Source organism: Copadichromis virginalis, linkage group LG6 (assembly GCF_057382275.1).
Source record: "Copadichromis virginalis isolate Kocher_CV1m ecotype Utaka linkage group LG6, C_Virginalis_male_GT1.1, whole genome shotgun sequence".
Classification (NCBI taxonomy): domain Eukaryota; kingdom Metazoa; phylum Chordata; class Actinopteri; order Cichliformes; family Cichlidae; genus Copadichromis; species Copadichromis virginalis.
The window spans coordinates 39,931,441-39,950,437 of NC_140623.1; the positions used below are offsets into that span (position 1 = coordinate 39,931,441).

General features: G+C 40.5%; 1 protein-coding gene across 6 annotated transcripts in view; it reads left to right on the forward strand.

Annotated features, from left to right (window-relative positions):
• The first annotated feature begins 694 nt into the window (after nt 1-694).
• LOC146708486 (endonuclease V-like) overlaps nt 695-18,997 on the forward strand; it is a 76,394-nt gene continuing 58,091 nt past the window's right edge. For 3 of the 6 annotated variants that reach the window (XR_014920960.1, XR_014920959.1, XM_085460403.1), the window contains exons 1-9: nt 697-998; nt 2,150-2,321; nt 6,149-6,283; nt 7,752-7,791; nt 9,031-9,143; nt 16,292-16,360; nt 16,551-16,679; nt 18,446-18,502; nt 18,615-18,836. Coding sequence is in view for 4 of the 6 variants with exons in the window: in XM_085460403.1 (XP_085316529.1) it covers nt 955-998; nt 2,150-2,321; nt 6,149-6,283; nt 7,752-7,791; nt 9,031-9,143; nt 16,292-16,360; nt 16,551-16,679; nt 18,446-18,502; nt 18,615-18,836 (981 nt within the window). In the remaining 2 variants the exon portion in view is untranslated. Of the gene's footprint in view, nt 999-2,149; nt 2,322-6,148; nt 6,284-7,751; nt 7,792-9,030; nt 9,144-16,291; nt 16,361-16,550; nt 16,680-18,445; nt 18,503-18,614; nt 18,837-18,997 lie in introns of all 6 variants that reach the window. The other 3 variants (XM_085460405.1, XM_085460404.1, XM_085460406.1) reach the window with 3 other exon arrangements.

The following is an 18,997-nucleotide window of genomic DNA, read 5'->3' on the forward strand; positions in this document are numbered from 1 at the left end:
GTTGGAGACATGTTTCCTGTAGATGAGCTTAGATCTGGGGACAATGAAGGCCGTAGCAGATGATTCACATGATTTTCATCCTCATCAAACTATACAGTGACCTCTGCTGTGCTGCGGTGGGAGATGACTCCCATCCGGATCCAGTTGTTTTATCAAGAACAAAGGTCCAACATGATCACTGTGTAATGATTTGTACTGACTGTTCCTTCCAGTGCTTTTTATTTCACCCCTCATTTAAGAGCCCATATATTTTTTCATCAATGATTAATAAAATGTTTGTACTGAAAAATTACAGTCAGTCATTCTAGATTTGCTCCATATTCTCACCTGGCTAAAGTAATTTAGTTTTATATTTTAGCTTTTGTCCTGGTTTTTTTTTTTTTTAAGTTTAGTTTCACGTAGTAACTAGAGAAATTTTTCAAATACCACATTTTGTGGAGGACGTGAACATGTCATGTAGTCATCATTTTTAGTTTCAGCTGGTTTTAGTTTCTATTTTAATTGCAGTTAACTGTAATAACCTCAGTCCATGACCATCCTGCATGGCGTCTGAGGTGGTAAAAGGCAAAATCACTTTTAACTTCAGGGATATTAATCTGTTCAGTTAGGAAACGGAAGCTATTGCGAGTCCAACTGCAAACCTGCTGTCTCAAGTATGTGGAGAAGGTACCGGAAGACAGCCGAACAGGGAACCTCTGAACTGCCACATGAGGAGCCATATTTCGGACCTTAACACATCCTGCTGCATGCGGTGTGAGCAGAAACCTGATGTAGTTAACAGTTTAAACCACTAGGTGGCAGCATTTACCGGGATAGTCCCAGTGACCCCGCCCTCAAAGTCGCGTCAGCAGTACGGAAGTAAACAGCCTGCTCCCTGCTGCTGTCAGTTGGTGTTTTCTTTTCTTAAAAACAGTAATTTCACAGCTGGTCGTGTCTTCATTAGCAGGCTGACAGATGTCCGCTTCTCCCGCAGAAGATCTGCTCCAGCAGTGGGAAAGGTCAGAGTGCTGTTCTGTCTCAGCTACTCACAGCACACCTTAAATACGACCCAGTTTTTATTCTGCAGTTAAGTCCATTAGACTCGTTTTGCTCCAAACGTTGCTGATTCTTTATCTTCAAAGTTTTCCAAAGTGTCCCATCCAGAAGAAGTCAGCTTCAGTGGATGGTGAAATACCAAAACAGCACCAGTGCCGTAGAGTGTAATCATATTAGGCTTTATAATCGTTTAACGCAAGGATACAGTTATAACGACCTCATCCATATTTTGGGATCCTAAAATGATAAAAATTCAGCTTCAAGAGTGATGATATCTTAAAATACCAGAGGTCTCTATTCTTTAAAAATACATATTTTCAGTATTTTCATTACCATTATTTAATTTCATCATGATTGTATTTATTTCCTGTTTATATTCTTCTTTTCTCTCTGTGTCTCTGTATCTTTAAGAACTCAGTGTTTGTTCATCCTACATTAGAGCAGCAGTAATTGTTTGACAGTAAATGGTTTTCTCACCTGTCTTACTAAAGTTTGTAAAAATGTCGTTTGTCAGTAAAAAGCAGCGACTGTGCTGACAGATGCTGCTGTGCAGGGGATGCAATTTCTGTCAGGGCCAACTACTTTGGCACGACACAGGCAGCTCTTGGAGCTGAGCCACCTCCACACCTCATCAGCCTTTCATTGATTTACTTGTTTGTAAAGACAAGACCAATGATATCATCATGTTAGTCTGTATCATGTCCTGATGTCTCTGATTAATGTGAGCGTGTGGAGCTCCTGCTGTCCTGCAGAGAGACACAATTACAACATTTACAGATATTTACATTTCAACAGTACAATACAATCAGCTGACTGATTCTTCTTTTAGACATTATTAAAAATTCACGATGTGAATGTCACTGGTTTTGAAAGCTCTCGAGATAAGCCCTTGTTTTGAATAATTAAATTAGTTGCAGTTCTACAAACCACAGCAGGAGGCGAACCACCTGGGTTCATCAAGCCACTGTGAGAGTTTCAGATTTGTTGCTGTTAACAGCCCTTTTGTCTGCTATAGACTTTACATGCCGGCCTCATATTTTTTCATGAAGTAATTGCCAGCGAGTGTGTTTATATTTGTTTGTGTTTATGTATATATATTTGTTTCCCGATGCAGTGAGCAGGCACGTCTGAGGCAGCAGGTGCTGGAGGACGACACAGAGGACTGGCAGAGGAGCCCAGACTTTTCAGGTCTGGAGCGAGTTGGTGGGGTGGACCTCTCCTTCATCAAAGGGGATGACGTCAATGCCTGTGCCCAGCTTGTGGTACTCAGCTACCCAGATCTGCAGGTGAGCTACAGAGATAAAATAACCCTGTAATGCCAAATATATCATATTTCATAAAACATTAGTGTTATTTTATAACCCTAACCCCCTTTATATGTTTTTGTTTGTTTAAGATAAATAAAAGATTACAGATTAAAACTCATATATGTAAATTAAAATTTAATTTCCATTTTTCAACTTGTGAGAAAGTTCAATAAACACTTGAGTTAAAAACATCGAAGCTTTTCTGACCTCTAGTGGTGACAGGTGGGAACAGCAGCAGTGCTTCGTGGAGAAGGCTGAGGATCAGAAATTGAATTCCACAGGCTGCATTTTTTTCACCAGTGACACCTTTAATGAAAAGGAAACACATGACGATACAAAATGCTATCCTTAAAAAAATGCTTGGCCTTTGAAGGCTTTGTAATACGTGCAGCTGGAATATTGCGCAAGGCCAGCTGTTAACCTTTAAAGTAGTCGCATTTACTTTGTTTGGGCACTGAATACAAAGTCCTTATGGGCGTTTTTCTCCTCTTGCTTCCTCGCCTTGAAGTCACAGCTTTTTTTATGACTCCTGAAAGCTGGCGGCATGAGGAAGAAATTATTCTTGCTCTCGCCGGGGCTGTCGGTATGTTCTAGGGAGCCGCTGAAGTGATTTTAAATGTTTTACCCTCACCTTTTGATAACTTCTCCTGTGAGCTTCTGCCTGTGGGGCTTATGAACAGTCATATGCCAACAACGTTATTTTAGGCATATTAGAATGCAAACCCCGAGGAGCGCATATTTGTTTTCCTCAGAGCTGCTGCTTTCTTCTGTTGGCTTTCTTTTTTCCAAGACAAAAATTTTTTTTTTCTTGGCCTTCAGAAAAACATTTTGATAAATATATACGTTTATGTCAAGTAATTACAATGTTAAATATAATTAAACTTCATGCATAGATATAGCTTCTGATCCAGTTGTATAGAAGAAGACAATAACCTTTCGTTTCATTTATAACCTGAATAAAATCTTTCCTGATGAGTTCATGCACTCAGCCGCTCCTTTTAATTTTTCTTTAATGCAGCGTGATCTCTGATTTTGTAAATTATGATCTGATTTAAAGTAAAATAGAATTGTAAACACACAGAAAAGCTGTATGTAGCCTGTGTCCCTATTTTTAAAATATACACATAAATTGAAAACAGTAGTCTGGCAGTGAAAGTGTTAATATGCAACAGAGCTCCTCAAAGTGACCTTCCCAGTCCGGCTTTTCATTTCATTTACTTTCCCAGCAGCCTTTCACCAGCACTGCTCCTCGCAGTTATTTATCTGTGCATTAACACGGCCTGCTGGCAATTTCCAATTATAATTAATGACATATGTCACCATACATTGTTGATACATGGACCCAGTGAGGCTAATGAAATGTGTTCAGAAATGTTGTTCAATAATGTGATTTTGTTCCCTGCTTGTTTTCAATTTACTTCAACATTGCCACCTGAGGCTATTTGGGGCTCAAAAGAATGCTAGTTCCACGTTCCACAGTGTGCTCACTGCTGCTGCAAGTCACACAGAAAAAAAGCAAAAGTTGTATAATTTTATTGTTTCTCACTGAATAAATATGCCTGTGAGGAGATGAAGGTCACGGCAGTCGACAATGTGACAATGACATATCCTGAAAGGTGTTCGGCATTTCTAAAGCCAGATGACAAGGCAGGTATTCAGAAACGTTTCTGCTGTGAGCCTCTGCGAGCTCGACTCGGCGGACAGCTTTTGTGTGTTTTATTTGTAGCTCATGCCCGATAACAGCCTCGATAACACGTGATGCTGTTAGATGTTACATCATTCGAGATGTGAGCACATCTCTTCGCTGTGAGCAGAACAGGATTTTATATGCTGGTCAGAAAGTTGCGACAGCTTGTGCACCTGTAATCTGCACCTGGACCCTGCTGGTACCTCACAGGATACTCGGAAGGAGATCATGGCAGACATGTTTACCTGCGGCGATGCTGCTTAAAATAGACAGGACAGCGAGGGAGGTACATACATGGATCCTGCCAACATGGGAAAGGCTGTTTACAGTATATATTGTGCTGATTTTACAACCCGCTGTGGTTCTAATCAAAATGTAGTCTGCATGGCAATACTAAGACTGTTAATTAGGCAATATTGATAGTGTTTTACATAAACAAAGGGGCTCTTTTCTGCTCCAGATTTGTATTCATGGACACATAAGTATCTTTGTATTATTCAGTTCAAAATAACCCTCATTTATCTTGTGCCGGTGCAGCTCTTGAGTTCAGTCTCCTATTAAAAACTAGTTTAGATCCTCTTCCTGTAAGCTAACTTTCATGGAGCATGGAGAAACAATGTTGTTGCTCTTGCTTGGCTCGTATGTGTTGAGCCTTATAGTTGTGTATTCTTCTGAGACCTCTCCATGTTCATGATTGGTGATCCCCGTTTATTTTGAACGGGATTTAGAAAATATGGGCTGACTCATTACAAGTTCATGTGGCCTCTTGTGGTTGTCAGACAATGAGTAGATATCCTGCTGTTGAACTCGCTCTGCACTACAGGCTTCCCGAGGATGAGATTAAAAATTAGATGTACACCAAAATTTTAGGAGTTTATACAGTTAAACTGTAACTGTGTCCACTTAATTGACCAGGTCACTTAAATGAAATAAATTGTCAGATGTTCAGAATATACTCACAGCCTTTAATCAACAGGGAGCAGATGTTTCATTTTGTGCCAGATGGGCGATGTTGGTGATTATCTTGTACAGCTTGTCTGTGCCTTTGGACTCACCCTTACATATACACTAGGGTGGACGCATTTGTCCAAAGCACCCTGACAGTGTCCCTGACTGACTCATTTATGTACAGTCATGCAATAATGTAGGTTTTCACAGGACTCTGTGCAGTGCTGTGAAAAGCTGAGTACAGACTTACTGCTTCCTTAGAACATAAAAGGCTGAGAAGCGCCAATGCTGCTAATCAAATGCAGCACCTCTGTTAAAGCAGAAGTTTGGGCGGTTTGCTGGTCTGTAGGATTCAGGTGTGTGTTAACACAATGCCATAAACATCCCAGGTGTGGATGTCACAGCAAATTCACCCCAAGGTCAGACCATGCAATCGTCAGTGAAACTGCAAAAGCCCAAGAGCTCCATCTCAGATTCTCAAGGCCTCAATTAGCATGCAAACGTTATGTTAAAAAAAATGAACAAAGATTTTTTTTTTCAAATGGTTGCCAAGAGAAATCGTCTGCTCTCCAAAAGTCCTCAAAGTTGCATCTGAACAAACCACAAGAGTTGCAGAACCAAAGTAGAGATGTTTGATTATAATGCACAGCACCACATCTGGAAAAAAAACAACATATCAGCACAAACACCCCATAACAACTGTAAGCATGGGGATGGAGGGGCGATGATTGTGCTTGGGCTTGTTGTGCAGCCACAGGACCTGGGCACTCCGCAGTCACTGAGTCTACCATGAACTTCTCTGTATACTTGTGGTCATCTGACTGACTGAAATATGGATATCCTGCAGAATTATCCAACGTGGCTTAAAGGTTAATAACAGTAACACACTCGTTATGTCAGCAGAAGTGGCACCTGGCAGATACTGGCCTGTGTCAGCCCACCTGTCAATCAAAGCAGCCATGCCCCTAACAAAATTTAAAAAAAGATGGGTTATTAAAAAAACAAAAAAAAGGTTTTATGATGAATGAAGGTGATGAAGATGTTAGTGTGGGTGTCTGTGGAGACTTTGGAGATTGCTGCTTGCAATGGAGAAATGAAATATTGTGATAATCCGACGGTGTAGTAAAATTCAGTCATAAGAAATGAAGCAGTCTCTGCTCCCTCCTGCCAGGTGCTGTATGAAGACAGTCAGATGGTGACCCTGACGGCCCCCTACATAGCCGGCTTTCTGGCATTCAGAGAAACTCCTTTCCTCCTGGAGGCTCTGCAGAGGCTGAAGAAGAACCAGCCCACACTCCTTCCTCAGGTCTGGACGTGCTAGAACTTGAATAATGACCTCTTAGTGCAGGGGTGGGCAACTCCAGGCCTCGAGGGCCGGTGTCCTGCAGGTTTTAGATGTGTCCTTGAGCCAACACAGATGATTCAATGGCTGAATGACCTCCTCAGCAAGTTCTCCAGAGGCCTGGTAACGAACTAATCATGTGATTAAGGTGTGTTGACCCAGGGGGATATCTAAAACCTGCTGGACACCGGCCCTCGAGGCCTGGAGTTGCCCACCCCTGTTTTAGTGACTACTGAAATGGGTTCTGTTCGTTTCTGTCAGATTAACTTCTCAAAGCTACACAGACAAAGGAAAATATATATATCTTTTTGCATTTTTATTTGACCAGGAAGTAAAACAAACTCTTTTTCCATTATTTTGTTGATGCTGATGGTTCATATTCACAATAGAGTGAAAAGAAAACATTTTAGTTTGTGCTTGTTAACCTTAGTTTGCAGTTTTGGCATAATTCCTACAGATAAAGTTAGAAACCTGAGGATTTTGGGCAAACTAAGTAATTAAAATTTCTTCAGTAAGATCTGAGTGTTATTATTGTGATAACTATTATTATTATATTTATGGTAGTAGTACTAGAAGAAGTGATATAATTCCCATCTCCAGGGCACAGTGAGCTGGAAATGTTTTAATAACCGATAAATCCTCCAAAGTGGAAAAAGTTACTTATGAATCCAACAAGACCGACAACCTGCTAACGTTACTGGATTTGGACAAGTGCTTTAAAACCTCGCATCACGTTCATGCACATTAAGTGAAGCTCCTCTGTTTGTCCTCTCGGTTTTTTGTTTTTCTAAAGCGACGCCTCTTGTTCATCTTCACCCACTCGCTTCTGTTTGTCGCAGCCCACACGCCTCCCACTCTGTCCCTCTGTCGTCCTCGTGCACGCAGGTGTGCAGAAACACACACATTCACACTTAGAAAGTCACGCACACACACACACACACACACACACACACACACACAAGCTCAGATTTACTTCCAGTGACATTTAGCTCTGGACAGATGCAGTCACTGCTCCCTTTATATGCAACCTTTCAAGTGAGTGTTCCTGGTGACTTATGATTCAAGCAGAAATATGTCTGCGGAGTCACCTTTGGCTTTAAAAATTCATCGGTGTGTTTGAGCTGGAAGCGTTCCAATATCAGTTTGAGGAGCTCTTACTAACTTCGGCTTTTGAAGAGCTTCTGCCATCCCAGGGTTATAGACACAATAGATAACAACAAAAATCTTTCACTCTGGACATTTTAGTTGATCATATCATTCATAGCACAGGTAGAAGCAAAAGATTAATAATACCTCTGTTGATGAAGTAGCTCTGTTTATTATTTCACCTGTGCTTTTAATCCTCAGACACATGGAAAAGTCTGCTGTGGAAAAAGCGAGTAATATCGAGCTTCCTGCAGTCGAACTCATTTCAGGTGTGTTCTCTCTGCAGGTGGTGTTTGTGGATGGGAATGGTCTCTTTCATTACAGAGGTGAGGCGACTGACCGAACAAAGATTTTAGATTTTCTGTTTTTACTTTAAAGATAACATAATGCAATAAACTTTTAATAACACTGATAAAAAATATTAACAGTTCACTGTAAAAAATCGAACAAACAACAAAAATCTAAAAACACACATTTAATGAATAATGTGTTTGTTAGTTTCTCTGTACCTGTACAATCATCGCCCAGTTTTCCCTCAAGGTCATCTTCTTGTCCATCTGGACCTATGCGATTAACGCTGGATTCAGAGGCGCCACCAAAGGGGGGCCAGGAGGGGCACTGGACACCCCTTAAAATTTGCTGGCCGCCCCCCTGTCGCCTCTGTGACCTCTGTGTTGGTAATAATTTTAAAAAACGTGAACACAAGAGTGAGGAAGAATTTTTAAAGGGATGGATGGATTTTAAAATCTTATTTGGTTTTCATATGTACAGATTTTGAGTGATATCAAATCTAATAGCAGGAAATAAACTAGGTATATAATTCAGTTTTTTCTCTCTTTTTTTGCCATATTTTTCAAGTAACCTATATTTGACAACAGCAATAAAATTGAAAACCCTGTTTTTGGTGTGCCACCCCCACATGGCCACCCCTATGAAAAAATTTTGGAGCATCCCTGGTTGGTTATATCAACACCTTCAGCTTGAACTTAATTTTGTGACATAAGAGACAGCTGTAGGGATTCAGATCTGTCGAGGGTGGAGGGAAGTGACCAGCGGTTGTATGTCTGTGTGGCCAAAGAAGTGACACACATAACCTATGTCCAATGATTGTTTTCCATGAGCCGGCTCGGGATGTTAGAGTACACTCATCTCTGTGAAAGGAAAATGGAAAAAATGACGTGCATGCCGATGCTGCTGTTCGGTCTCTGGGTCGTACGTAGCATGACACTCGTCAGCAGCGCATCTTCAAAAAAAGAGACAGCTAAAAATTTCAGTCTGATTTTCACTGATCATTAATTCACAGATTTGCATTCAGCTCCACTCGAGCTTGTTAAAAATACTGAATTCAAGGTGAGTCTAGCGAGGTTTGAGGACAAGCTGTATAAACTTTGGCTTTCACTAAAGGGACTGTTGGGTGTAACACCTGATAAAATCAACCCTGAGTGAATCACCGTGAAGCCCTCTGTTGTAACGTTTCTTTGCATCACACAGTTCGCTGAAGCACGTTTACTCCCCGCTGTTTAATTTTGGATGTGACTTGATTGTCGCTGTTTGGATCGTTGCAGAGTTTGGCTTGGCGTGTCACCTGGGAGTGCTGTCAGGGCTGCCCTGTGTGGGCGTGGCCAAAAACTTGCTGCAGGTGCAAGGAGTCAACAAGAGTGAGGAGCATCAGTCACAAGTGAGAAAACATCATCTCTTTTTTAAATTTAAGATCTTTTTTGTTTTAAACGTAGATTCTGTAGGTTTGATGAGTCAATGTGTGCACTTTGTTATGCTCAGGTCTCCAGTCATACAGCATTGTTGTATCCATTGTGGTTTTCAGTGTTATAAAAAGGCCATTTCAAAATGACGAGTCTAAGACTTGAACGTCTGTTTCTCCCACCGAGCTGCAGAGCCTCGTCACTCTGCGGTTTGGCCTTCAGAGCTCTTTGATGTAAAAGAGATGAAGAAAACCTGCTTCATATTTAATGTTTCTTTTAGTTGTGTACACATGTTTCTCTTGTAAAAGAGCTCCCAGTGTTGACAGGAGTCACTGGATGAATTATTTAAGTTTTCAAAGTGTAATCGCTTTCTCTGCTCGCTGCATCTAAAGAGAAAAGCAAAGAAATGTCAGAGAGGGACGAAGCAAAGGACAGAGTTGTTTTTCAGTGTGACTTTGTGTGCATCTAAACTCACAACTTCTAATTCTACGTGTGTGTGTGAGAGTGCGCTTTGTTTGCGTGTATTACTGTTCTCACTGTGACTTTTATTGCGAGCCAAGGCCTTGCTGTGTCGCTAACGCTAATGTGACTTTTTGAATACAAATCAAGCTGGGACAAATGTGCACTGGTCAAAGTATACCTGTGGGACAGCAAAACCTGGTTTTCATTAATATGCAAATGCTCCCTTTGTTCCAGTCTGCAGCTCAGCGACCTGCTGAGGAAAAAAAACAAAACACTTTAAAGTTAAATCTACCCGATGAAACGAGCAGGTGCGTCAGTTATCATTTCACTTCAGGCCAAACTGAACGGAAGAGGGACAGACCAGTGAAGCCACAGGAAAATATTAAAAAACTGTTCCCTCTTTTTAATGTAATAAGGATGAAAAGCAACATCAAGTCAAACCTAATGCAACTAATGAGTAGGAATGAACCAAAAACTACATGTGGCATAGACTAAGGAACTGCAACAAAACCAGCGCAAACTGAGTAAAACAACTTATACAGTCAGAGGTTTTTACAGGAATCTGTGTAAGTACACCTTCACTCCATCCATAGAAATTATAGGAAGTTATTGGTACTGAATCATGGAGTTTATTTCGTTTTTCAGAGAACTGCACAGTCCTGTGAAAACTGTGAAAGCTATTTCCTTTTTGAGGCGGGAGGAGCAGAAGGCGGTCCGACCAAGCAAAAACTGATACATCAAAAAGATCAATAAAAATGCTTTGTCTGAATCTTACATGAACTACACACATTCACATGCTCATGCAGCTCCAGGAGATTATTTAAGACTTCATCTTCCTCGGAAACTTCCAGATTCCTCACAGAAAAAGCTCGAACCCTGTGGCCTTCTTGTCTGAGTTGACAGTGAATTAGCTGAGCTTAAGTGTGGTCACTTCTGAAAAGCCATTATGCAAATTCTAAATAGAATCTAAAGGTCTGCAGTTATGAGCATTTTAATGCTGAGTGGTCCTCCAAAGTTTTGGAGAGGAGCGGACAGACATCTGATCCACTTCTCAGTTAGCATCAGATACATAGTGTGATTACAACCCCGGCAATCTTCATGTAGTCGTGTAAGATGCTAATTCAATTCTCTGCAATCTATCCATCTCATGAATTAGGGTTAGTGGCTTTGGCGTCAGAAAAATTACGCCCGTCTTTTCCCCCTGGGGGGAATCTGATCTTTGTTTACACCTATCATGGTCACCCCCGACGATCCAGTCACACTTATCTACTGAAACAATATGTGTCCAAATACATGTGGCTCATTTACTTTCAGGATCAGGTAGCACAGGCATTACACGGCCATGCTGCATGTTTGGCTCAAGCTATTAGCTTTGGATCAGCGTGAAATTTTAGAAGTCCCTTCCTGCCCATATTGATGTAATTGTCACTCTCTGGGGCTCTTTCTAATTTGTCTACAGGCACGCACACGATTGCGGCGCTTCAAGGGAACACCAGCTTTGGCGCTTGAGCACTTGGTGGGAAATTAGCTGTGAAGTAATCTGTGAAACACAAGCTATATCAGGCTTCCTACCAAATTTCAGAAAATTAGCTCTTTTGAAACAAGATTAGCCATTACTGGAGCTACGAGCACACCGCCACGTACCACTGACGAGCGATACGCTGCCATACTCGATTAGATCAGATGTCAGAGTTTCTTTCAACATTTCCAGCAAACAGAGTTTCTGAAAGCCAATATGCAGTCTGAGAAGTGTCTCTCAAGGTTACAGAAGTTTCTCTTAGTTGCGGCAATTAAATGTGCAAACCTTGAAAGTAAAGGTGTGTATGTGCGTCTTTATCAGATGGAGCCTCCTTGGAAAGGTGAAAATGAAACACTGTATAGCACAGGGATTGTGTTAATGTACGAATGCACATAATATGTTGCAGGATGAGCCTGTGCTCAGAGAAACTATAATGTACATAAATTTTAAAGATGCACTGTAAAACAAATATATTTTTGCATGGAGGTTTGAGTTTCATTATAGACATCTATTCAATTCAATTCAATTTTATTTATATAGCACCAAATCACAACAACAGTTGCCTCAAGGCGCTTTACATTGTAAGGTAGACCCTACAACAATACATACAGAGAAAAACCCAACAATCATATGAACCCCTATGAGCAAGCACTTTGGTGACAGTGGGAAGGAAAAACTCCCTTTTAACAGGAAGAAACCTCCAGCAGAACCAGGCTCAGGGAGGGGCGGGGCCATCTGCTGTGATTGGTTGGTGTGAGAGAAGGAAGACCCGATAAAGACATGCTGTGGAAGAGAGACAGAGGTTAATAACAAGTGATTCTATGCAGAGAGGTCTGTTAACACATAGTGAGTGACTGAAGAAGAAATACCCAATGCATCATCTGAGATGAGAATATTAAAGTCACTCCAATTTTATCTGTTTATTTTGGGCTTGATAGCAATTAGTGGTCTTTGTGTCACCCAAAGTTTGTCAGGTACAAAATGTAAAAGGTCACACCTGTATTACACCTGTATGTAGGTCAAAACATTTTCACCATTTTTTTACTTAAATGTAACTTGTTCAGGGATATTTTTTCTGAGTTTGGTTGCCTTTAATAGAGATTCATAAAATTATATGAATTCTGCTTTAATAACTTATTTAAAAGTTTCATCAATCTTCTGATTTATCACTCGGGGGAAAAAAAACAAAACTATTTTGTAAGAGTGATTTAAATCAGTTTAAAAATTCAAAGAAAAGAGCCTGTAAACGAATGTCAGCCTCCAAGACTGAAAACAGAAACAGGGAAGTGCCAAAAACTGCAGTTCATCAAATGACCGCTTGAGGCTGAATACAAAAGTTAGACTTCAGTCTTAAAATCATATGATAAAGTTAGGAATGGCCAACATGACATCAGCGATTAGTTAGTAAAGTCCCAGCCAATGTGAAAACTTGTGGATGAGACCAAATATTGATGGCTGTTAATCACAAGGTATACCTTCCTAAAGCTCAACTTGCTTTATCATCCTTTTTGAGTCCTATGACGACCTTAATTTACATCAAGGACATCTTAAACTCATCAGTAAAGTGTTTATTGATGTGAGCAGGAGGGAAATTTCACAGTTTTATACAGTCAGACTTTAAACTGGAGGAGTCACCCTCTGCTGCCCTGAAAACAGTGGCTTCACTCAGACCAGAAAGCTACACCTGCCTACAGTACGTGGTTAACATGCCAACTTTATATTTGAAGCTTTATTGCACATAGAGTTGTTTTTTCTGTAACTCACCTATTTAAATTGTATTTTAGGTATAAAAATAGCATTTTGCTTCACCTCATCTAATTTCAATCCCAGTCGTGTTTGTGCACTTATCTGCTTAATATGGCTTGATTTGTACTAACACACCGTCTAACCTCCAGTTGTGGAGAGTGAAATTCCAGTGTTATGAGCAGTGCTGCACTTATAGATTCACTTTGCTAATAAAGCGAACGAGTAAGCATTGGCTGATTTTTAGACCTCCAGCCTCTTGTCAAAAGTGTGTCACCGAAGAAAACAACGGGCAGAATGCCAGATGCGAGGCTTTAAGACATTAGTCCACATACAATGTGTGACTATGATTAAGTTCATCTTTTATATACAGTAATAGTCAGTAAAGCAAACTAACAAAGGCCTTGAAAACAGACAGCTGTTTGTTCATCTTTAGCAGTGAATAAGAACAACGGATAACTTGTTAAGATGGAGAATCATTAGGTTGTATTGACTGCCTTCTGTCATCATTAAAGCACATGCGTCCCCTTGAAGTGTCCGTGAACATGAAAGCCCTTCTCTCTCTGCTCGCTGTTTTTTTATTTGAAGCTGAACATGATGTCCCTGTGCTGGAAGTGATGCAGTAGGCCTTTGTGTGAGCCGAGCTTTAGACAAAAGAGACAGGATGAGAGAGGGTAGAAAATGTTTCTTTCCCTCCTTTTTGTCCTCAGTACACTTTTGGAAAATTTTATCTCTGTTGAAGTTTTGTGTTGCTCAGAGTCCTTCAGGTCTTCGTCGCCTCTCCTCTCTTTCTTCCTCTCTCCCTTAACCTCCAGTTTATCGGTCCTCCTCTCATACTCTATCCCCTTTCTCGCTTTCATCTCCTTCTCCCTGTTTGTCTCTCTTTGTCTCTTCTCTCACTGATAGCCTGGCTGTAACTCAAACTAGTGGGTTATTGATGACTTACCCCGTGTTTCTGACTTCTGGTGCCCTGGCTTCAGTCCTATTCCTGTCTTTCACACACACACACACACACACACACACACACACACACACACACACACACACACACTCTATTGGCCTCATCCCAGCCGGGATTGGATGCCCCATGCGGCCCCTCCTGTCTCCCTGCTGGCTGCTTGCTGTAATCAGTCATAGTAGAGCAGACACTCCATCCATCATGGAGGCTAAACTCCCTTCATCGCTCTGGCCCATAACCCAGAGCACACCTGTCAACAGCAGCCCGCATCACTGCATCTGACTTTGCACCGTCTCTTTGACTGTGAGAACAAAACTTTAGCTCTAACAGAAATCAAGAGAGAGGTCATTTAAAATCTTTCTTTGAGTCCAGCATCCTTCAATCAAAAATGGAGGCATCTGGTCTGGGCTCTCATGAGACGTCAAAGATGAGCCAGTTAGTACATCAATAATTTTCTAGTCTTTTATTAGAGTTAGTTCATTTTCTTTAGGTTTAAAACTAGCTTAGTTGGAAAAAATATATACATTTAAAGGTTTTTCAGACTCAAGGACTGTTTCTATGTCTGGCTGTTTCATTATATCTCAGTGACACTTCAAGTCTAACGCCTGAATGATCACATCAAATGTTTGCTTTTGCTGTCTAATGTGTCTGAAATATTAAGTCCAAACTTTATAACATAGATTAGGTTAGGACAAATGTTCTCATCACAAGTATTTTAGCTACTGTTGAATCGTGATTATATAACACCATTACTCAGAGAATTTGGAAAATAATATTTGAGTCACCAAACTTAAAAAACAAAAGACAAAAACTTGTCTTTTTAACAGAACGTTTGCTTGAAAAGAATTGTTTGGTAAAGTAAACATGGCACAGGGTGGCAGTGATATGAAGATCAATGCAGGCAATGGAAACAGCTGGGTTAGGAGAGACAGGTGAAGGCAATCAGGAAAGGATGGGAAGGAAGTGAAACTATAAACAAGGCACAGGACACAAATAACTACCAAAATAAAACAGTAAGGAAGTAACTCAGTAACTGAACAGGGGAGCAAAGAGACATGAATCAGCTTAAAAGAGGGAAACACATAGAAGAAAAAACATAACCTCTATAAATGCAAACAGTAACTTAAACTAAAATATAACCCGGAATAAAGAAAACCAAAACTTAGACAGCAAACAAACTGAGAACAAAGAAACTATATTCCATCAAAGTGGCAGGAGGGCGACAGAAGGAAATGAAAGTTGGAGCGGTGACAGAAAAGAATGAGCAGATTGCGGCACAATAACCATTTTATCTTGATTATCTTATTTCAATAATTGATGGCAGACAACATTGCAGTTGAAATCTAAATTCGATCTGTTGCACGGTCCTGCTTCAGGTTGTATTTAACAGCTTGCACAGATGGCATATCCAAGTGATTCTGACAGAAGACCGTCTCCTAGCAATTGGTGGTGAGTGACATATTGGTAACTAGCTGAGTCAAAATCTCTCTCTTTGAATCTCATGCATAATAATTATATTTTTGCACGATCACATGCTTTCGTTTCACAAAACTCAAACACAACTTGAAATATGGTCTTAGGCCTCTAGTTTACTCAAACTCAGTCTGCAGACTACTGTAGATATGTGGCGGTTAATTGAAAATAAGGAATATTAAAAAAATGTCATGAATTTGAATTTGTTGAGACGAAACACAGTTTTAGAAAAAAGATTTTGACATTTTTCCAAAAAGAGAAAAAGTCCAAATAAAGTCTTTGCCTTCATTTTTAAATGAATTCATTGATAATTTTATTCATTTACTTGTGAAAAATGAGATAACAAAGATAATAAAAACATTTTTTTTTCAAAATACAGTTTATTTAATTGTTCTACTTGGGGCAGGGATAGCTCAGTAGGTAGCGTGGGGGCCCCATGATCGGAAGGTCGGGGGTTCGAATCCACTGAACGGCTACACTGAGGTATACCTGAGCAAGGTACCGTCCCTACACACTGCTTCCCGGGCGCCCAATGGCTGCCCACTGCTTCACTAAGTAAATGGGTTAAATGCAGAGAGGAATTTCCCACGGGGATCAATAAAGTAAATAGTACATTGTTATTACATTATCATTAATCTGTATTAGGAGTTTTATTATTGTACCCTTTATGCCAGATTAAAATTTAAAACAATATTTTTTGTGCAGTGCTTTTTTCTGGGAACAAGACTGTCTGGATTTTCTTTTTCAAAGTCATAACCCACCATCCTTTCAGTGGAATAAAGATGTGGTCCTGTTTTAGCATTTTGAAGCTCTAGTTGGACAGCAAAGTGGGGCCACGCAGAGGTTAGAGACAAAGTGATGCGAGTGTGAAGGCTCTGCAGGAGGTTAATACTTTGTTTCAGCTTGCTGCTATTTGTTTTGGCATCTGTACATCTGTTTTGACTTTGATTTTTGTTTCTTTGCCTCCACAGATAGCTGCTCTGCAAAGAGGAGGAGACAGCTTCCCACTCATAGGCGCCTCAGGCAAAGTGCTCGGAAAGGTGCGGCAAAGGACAGATGCACAGAAAATAGAAACAAATACCTCTGACAAAGGTGTTGTGTTATTGCTGCTGCCTTCAAAGAAAACCCTCGCTGCTGAAAGTCAAATGCAACAAATTCTTTATGATGATCACAACTGGAGAGCGAGATGAATGCTGAAAAGTTACAGCAGACTTCTGTCTTTGAATTCAGGCACTGCGAAGCTCTGACAAGAGCTCGAAGCCAGTGTACGTGTCTGTGGGCCACAAGATCAGCCTGGACACAGCTGTCCGCCTCACACACGCATGCTGCCGATACCGGGTCCCTGAGCCAATCAGACAGGTGGGCCTATGTGCACACACACACACACACACACGCACTGTAAAAGTGCATTGAGCCATCATGAGTGTTCAGCAGAGCAGCTGCAGGAACGCTAGAAGCCTTTTTTGTGAACAGTAGAAACAAAAGTTGAACTTCTCATCTTAGAAGCAGAACACTGTTTCAGGGAGCGAGCAGTGCTCACCACTTGTGTAACAGTGTCCTGCTGTGAAGCGAGGAGGTGTGAGCATCACGCTATGCAGTGCTTTATTGGCAGCAGGGCCTGGGAGACATGTAAAAATGGAGAGAAGAAGAATATATGCAGCCAAATTAGGGATGTTCCAATTTTGGCTGTATTTTTATATGAATTCCAGCCCCGGCGCAGAAAACTGTGCAGACAGTTTCAAACGATAAGATGATGCCGGCTGTCAGACACAAGTGCAACAAAGCTATAGTGTGACACTGAAGATATTTTTAACTGCAAGGCAGACAGGATCTTCGCAAAGTTGGAAAGTATATGGTTCATACTTTGCTATTATATTTGAGATGCACAGAAATGAATGGATGATGAACAGAGTGAACTTTTTTAATTAGGCCAATGATATTTTGCTTACTTTAGACGCTCCCTATGACCAACAACAAGTAAAAGCTCTTTTATTCGACTAAGAGCCATGTAACCATGCTTTGGTTACTTAAAAAAACCTAAAATCAGCTGTCATAATGACAGCTCTGTAGTGCCACCAGTTCACCACATTGACACAGAGTGCATTGTGCTTACAAAGTAAGCCTTCATAGATTAAAATATGCACTCAATTATCTTTTTAATTTAAATTTTAAATATTTATTTATTTAAATATTTTAACTGAGAGAGAACATTTTCATTTTAATTATTATTGTAATTTTTGATATGTTAAAATACTTTTTTTTCCAAATACTTTTCATACTTGATATCAAAATTAATAAAATAAAATAAAAAGGCACAAATATTACAGTTGTTTTGAGCATAACTGGTATGTTATCTGTTGCTATTTAAGTTACATTTTGTTTGTTTGTATTTTAAAGAGTTTCCTCCTGGTTTGTGAATATTGAGTCTTTCGCTAATTATAGATGCAAAATGATACATTTGTATAAAAGTGTGCTCCCCTCACCACTAGTCAATTTCCTTCCTCCTTTACTTTGCAAAGGTGAGACGCTGTTTTTGTTCTTCCATCACTCCTTAAAGTGAAACATAAATACAGTTTAAGCCAGAGTGCATTTTATCACACTGTCATGAGGCAACCGAACCTTTGATTAAATGTTTACGGAGGCTGGAGGTGTGTCCACAATCAACTTTTTTTTTAACCTGATTTCAACTGTTTTTTCTTTTCTGATAGACATTACTGATTTCCCATGAGCCCTCTGCACTGATTGGTTTTGGTTTTGAAAATGCCACCGATAAAAAATATTTATGCGTGAGGCTCAATGTGCTGTTGATTCCTTTTGTTTAACTGCAGCCCGCAAAAATTTAAGACAACCCAATAAAGTGAGCTGAATTGTCGCCCAGTGGTGGCGATTAAGTTCACTATGAACTTTTTAGTGTCCCTTTTCTCTTGTTGCTCAGCTATATCGTACTCTGCCTCCTGCCCAGTGCATGCTGGCACTGGTAACGGGGTAATTTGGGATAGAAAGTTAAGTGCTTTTTTAAATGTCTTAAAAGTTTTACTCACAACATAAAATAGCAAAAACAACCACTAAATGCTTTCCTGAGGAAGAGGAGGAACATCACCTCATCTTTTTCTTTCTGCCACTAGGCTGTGCTGTGCTTCTGCAGTGCACCATATGATTACTGCAAGCCACCTGACTGCACTGTAAACACACACACACACACTCACACTCAAAATCAGTTTTATCAGTTTTTTCACCAGAGGAGCTGCAGTAGCAGCGGCTAACTCACCTCCTCCTGTGTGTGTTTATTTCAAGTGTTTTAGCTGGTGGGGAGAGGGGCATCCGGCAGCAACAGGGACTGACTGTGGACATCAGAGAGAAGCAGGAACAATCTTACCTTCCTCTGTCCAGTCACCAGTGCCTCCCTCTTCATCCTCCTTTCTTTGCCCAACTGCTCTGCTTTCAGTCTCTGACATCCACATTCCCTTCTGTGTCTCCCAGCATTGCCCTCGTGTTCTCTCCCGGCTTCTGCCACAGGTACTTTCTCCTTCATAGATCCAGCTGCGATGTTACGTCTCGCTGGCAGGCAAATTTTCATCCTTCAGGCTTTTGAAATCACAGTCACATCTCATGAAAAAAGCAAAATCAAAAAGAGATCAACCTGACAGGAAGACTGAATAACTGAATACGTTTGACAG